The following is a 4,849-nucleotide window of genomic DNA, read 5'->3' as shown; positions in this document are numbered from 1 at the left end:
CCATTTTTTTGATGAATATGAGGGCAGGGATGCCTGAAATGAATACCATGTTGAGCAAAATATACAACAAGAGGACAAAATTCACCTCCCCAATCTGACTGAAAGGTCTTGATCTTGCCATCAAATTGTTGAGCCATTAATGCAACAAATTGTTGAACAATATTATGTACCTCAGATTTTAGTTTTAGAGGATTGTGTAATCATCAACAAGTAGCAAGTAATACTTGAAACCAGTGGCTGAAGTAGCAGGTGCAGGACCCCATACATCGGTGAACACAAGTTCAAAAAGTTGGCTTGTCTGGGAAGCTGATGGAGGAAAAGAATTCTAGCGAAGTTTACCATACTGACATGCTGTACAAAATTAAACTTTATTGATAGAGTGATTCTTTACATTCAAATGCGAAACAAAAGAATTTAAAGCAGATACATGAGGGTGACCAAGTCTGTGGTGCCACAAACCCCCTTCTTGTGTAGGATAAGTTTCTACAACTTTATTTGCAGGTATACTATGTGAAGTACAAGTGACCAAGCAACTTGTTAGATTATACACAATATTAGAATCTAAAGGTAAAACACTAGAACAACCAGAAGGAGTAACATAAGGTGCTTAAGAGTCGTGAACTAAGGACTGATGCAGAGAAGAAACCATTGCATGTTTATTCGTGGAATCTGGAAATTGAGCAGAAGCAAGTATTGAACTTGTGGCTTGTTTATTGTCGGAAGAATCTAAAGGAATGGTAAGTTGGTAGAGACCATTGCGCATAGTCCCTCTAAGCAGGACCTCCTGAGTTAGGTTGTCCTTAACAACACATTCATCAGTAGAGAATTCAACTACCACATGATTATCTCTTGTAATTTTGGAAATACTAAGGAGATTCTTGGTAACTTAAGGAACAGAAAGTATATTTCTAAGTTGCAAGGATTTATTTACACAAGAAGAAGAGATAAAGGCCAAACCTGTGTGTGAAATGTCAAGGCATTGACCGTTGCCAGCCTGAAGAGAGTCTTATCCTATATACTATTTTTTTTTTTTTTATTATTATAAGGAAGATGTTAAAGATCTGATGTAATATGGTGAGTGGCTCCAAAGTCAATGAACCAAGTAGGATCAGACACTGTAAGTGGTGTTGCAATTGGACTTTTTTTATTTCCAGCAGGGGAGATTATTGCAGCAAATTGATTCAGATTATGAGAAGAAGACTTATTCAGATGTGAAGTATTCTGAAACTGCATTTGATGAGGAATCATTAGTGGAATTAGAGGAAAGGACTGTGGTGTTCTATAAGAAGCACTGTCTCTCCTTGGTTGCTAATAGAGGTAACCACTGGAGCTCTTCTCCGATTAATAGTTCCAAGATCCCGAATGATTAGTTGAGGTGCGTATATACGGACCCGAACAACCCGGTCATAAAAAAGAAAATATATATATATTCCAGATAAAATATTCACAAAATGGACAAGAAGAAGCAAACTCATTTCATGTCTCACTGTATTTAGACTACAGAAGGTTGAAGAAAGCATAAAATGTTTTGTTTTTATTGGCCATACTTTTTTTTTGTTCATGGCCTTGCCATGGCTGCTGAAGGCAACTAAAGAGTTTAGTACATTTACGAGTACAGCTCTCATGGATTCCAGTCCACTAGTTTAATTCTACAAGTCATCAAAGAAAAGCTAACTGCTTCTGTATTAGTTACATACATTTATCTGCAGTTTGTTTATCAGCTCGAGAGTTTCATGATACCGAAACCATGAAACTGGCCAGGTGCTCAGCACACAGAGAGAAATTATAATTATTCATCGAAAGACTGCGATTGCAGACTTCATTAGGCTACAAAAGAAAAGAAAGACTGTAGTTAAGAAGCAACTTAAGTAGCAAATAATTTAGATTCATAACTACTGCCAAATTTCATCCCAATAATGAATTTACAGTTCACGGTCGAATACAGAGGTGGTCAAACTAATTCAGTACTAGGAAAAATAACTTAGCTTCATTTCAGTCTCTCATCTTTCAAAGATGGTGATTGACTTTGCCACTATTATATTTAATAAAAATGTCATTATACTTCAAACTGGAGGCAGAAATTGTACTCATGTTAAGGGCAAAAATAGTTGCCTGATCACAGACAGCAGAGTATACCAGAAATTCTTATAACATACTTTTTGCACATTATATGTCTCCACTTGTGCAGAACTCAAGATAGGATATTCACTTTTAAAATTATAGATTAGACTAACAAGCCATAAATCTTCTTACTACGATAAATTTGAGTAAAGATGGTCCTCAATCATTGAGAAAAAGGTATAGCACAAATGGAGGATCTAGGCTTAGAAAGAGCTTATAAAACACTCTAAAGATAACCTGCAACAAACATTTGATTTTGTGAATAAGCTGCCTAAGAAGAAATGGGCAATTGGAGAAAGCAACTGATTTATGGTTATCCTACCTGTTGTCTCCCTTACTTGGACCTTCCTCTAAGAGGTTGTTGGGTGACAAGTGCATAGTATTAGTGCCCATTGGAACTTACGTGCAATATATCATCAACTTCATGAATTAATTTCATGATATAAGGATTTTCTATTATAACAACTAACAAGTGTGCTATACAAGCAATGACACCATTTGAATCCTTATCTACTGCCTCAAATGCTATCATTATATTGAGAAGAAACACTCCACATAACTTTTCAGGGTAAACACTCAACATAATGACAAAATTGAAAAACTCACGTAATAGTAGGAAACAAAGTAAAATCTGGAAGTTCACAGAATTTACAATTACCCAACAGGATGAAAAGTAGATTTAAATCCCTTGCTTTTCAGGGGAAATTAATAGTTATAAGAATCTTAAAATCTATTCCTGTTGTTAATAGCTATAAGAATTATTCCTCTTGTGCAATTCAGCAGAGTACCAACAATAACAAGCCTACCAGAAATGTATCATTTCACATTTACCAAATGAGTTAGGGTCACAAAGAAGGCAAAACAAACCATATATTTGCTCAGCGACACCTTTGGTGTACTACTTATAACAAATAATGCCTATTAACTAAGGTGCTCTAACTAAGAAAAGCTGACATTAACAGGCCATTCACCTAGCCCGTCCTTTACTTCAAAACTTCAAAATGTCACAAGATAAGATCCATGACCCCACATACCATATTTGATAAAATGACACCGTATGACTTCTTAGTGTCCAAATGAAAAATAGAGCCAGTTTTTAGTGTTGCAAAGACAGAAGGCATAATTTTAGGTTACTGCTTCAGAGCAGCAAATTTCTATGAGAAAAATCAATCACAACGAATCAACAACCATATGATGCCACACTCATGTAAATAGCTGACAAACCATCCCAATAATTGAATATAAGCATACCTCTTTAACTACGAGAAAAGAGCACAAGTGAACCCTTCATTGACCAGTTCGTTAATTGCATCTCTAAACTTGTAATAATCATCTGGTTTGTTGTAAACTTGATGAGAAATTCTTGCATACCCTGTAATCGTATCAACCTCCCCATCTCTTTGCGGCCGATAATAAATAGGTACTTCCACAGAAAACTTATCCCTCAAGCGAGTTCTTAACTTTTGGGTATCAGACTCACATGAAATCCCCAAACAAGCAGGCAACCCAACCATGATCATGCTCGCACACATCTCTGGAGGAGACCCAAGATGCGTTCCCCATGCATTTGCCAACATCTCCCCCATCGCAACAACATCTTCATGATTCCTCTTCTTGATTCCCTCAATTCCCCCTTCAAACCTATTAACAAACTCCAAAACTTGAGGAACCACCAATTGGGCACTATAATCCCTGGTCCCAATCCAAGCACTCTCTATAGCCAACCCATTTCCATACTCATGAGACACCACAGGATGATGCAAATCATTACACTCATTAGCCTTTCTACAATACAAAAACGCAACCGAAGGCGGGCAAAAGAACCACTTATTCAAATTACTAGTATAAAAGTCAGCTCCAATTTCCTTCATATCAACATCAATACAACCGATACCATGAGCTGCATCCACAAACACTTGATCCACACCCTCTTCCCTACAAATCTTAACCAATTCTTTTACAGGAATCACAACACTAGGCATAGAAGTCACATGATCAATCACAGCTAATCTAACTCTTTTCCCACTATTTTTCCCTCTCGCTAAAGCCTTCCTAAACTCACTAACAACTTCATCAACAGAGCTAACAGGAAAAGGCAATTGAACTTCAATAACAAACCCACCTACACGAGTCACATAAGCCTCCACAGACTTCTTCACAGCGCCATAAGCATAGTGAAGCATCACACAAGCATCCCCTTTCTCAAACCTCCCCTGAGAAAACCCCCAAGAAACACTCTGCAAAACGATAGCCGCCGCAGTTGTAGCATTATCAACAATGGAGATTTCATCAACATGGTCAGCATTAACCAGGTCTTTAATCACAAGTCTAGACTGTAAAATTCCAGTCTTCAACTTGTTGAAGTAAAACTCATCCGGCTGAGAAAGGTAGTCAAGCTGCCACCTTTTCTGTGCAGAGATGATGCTCTTGGGGCAACATCCAAAGCTGCCGTTGTTGATGCGGGCTACGGAGGGGGAGTGGTGGGAGAATTCAGATTGGATTTCAGTGGGGGAAATGAAAGAATCACAAAGCTTAGGCCTCTTGGGGAAGTGGGTAATGGAGTTATGGTCAATTCCATTCATGGTGGACTAGTAGTGAGGATTAGGCATGGGAAAAGGATGAGATTTTTTCAGGTTTTGGTGGAGGAGGAGATCATGGAGATGGAGAGAGGAGAAAGAGCGAGAGAAAGGGGAGAAGGAAAGTTTCAACAAAGCGTGAGAGATAGTGT

General features: G+C 38.0%; 1 protein-coding gene across 1 annotated transcript; it reads right to left on the bottom strand.

Annotated features, from left to right (window-relative positions):
- Positions 1-1,458: 1,458 nt before the first annotated feature.
- On the bottom strand, positions 1,459-4,849 carry LOC116136618 (probable L-cysteine desulfhydrase, chloroplastic). Its single transcript, XM_031422289.1, has 2 exons — positions 3,373-4,849; positions 1,459-1,827 (listed from the first exon to the last, which is right to left on the bottom strand). The coding sequence occupies exon 1, from the start codon at positions 4,701-4,703 to the stop codon at positions 3,381-3,383; it is 1,323 nt and encodes a 440-aa protein (XP_031278149.1). The 5' UTR covers positions 4,704-4,849; the 3' UTR covers positions 1,459-1,827; positions 3,373-3,380.

This window comes from Pistacia vera, unplaced genomic scaffold, assembly GCF_008641045.1.
Source record: "Pistacia vera cultivar Batoury unplaced genomic scaffold, PisVer_v2 Contig317, whole genome shotgun sequence".
NCBI classification, from domain to species: Eukaryota; Viridiplantae; Streptophyta; class Magnoliopsida; order Sapindales; family Anacardiaceae; genus Pistacia; species Pistacia vera.
The sequence above is the reverse complement of the archived record's forward strand: the minus strand, read 5'-3'. Positions and strand labels throughout refer to the sequence as shown.

Bases quoted from the DNA above. Each gene is read 5' to 3' on its own strand.
- LOC116136618 (XM_031422289.1), bottom strand. From the start codon at position 4,703: ATGAATGGAATTGACCATAACTCCATTACCCACTTCCCCAAGAGGCCT.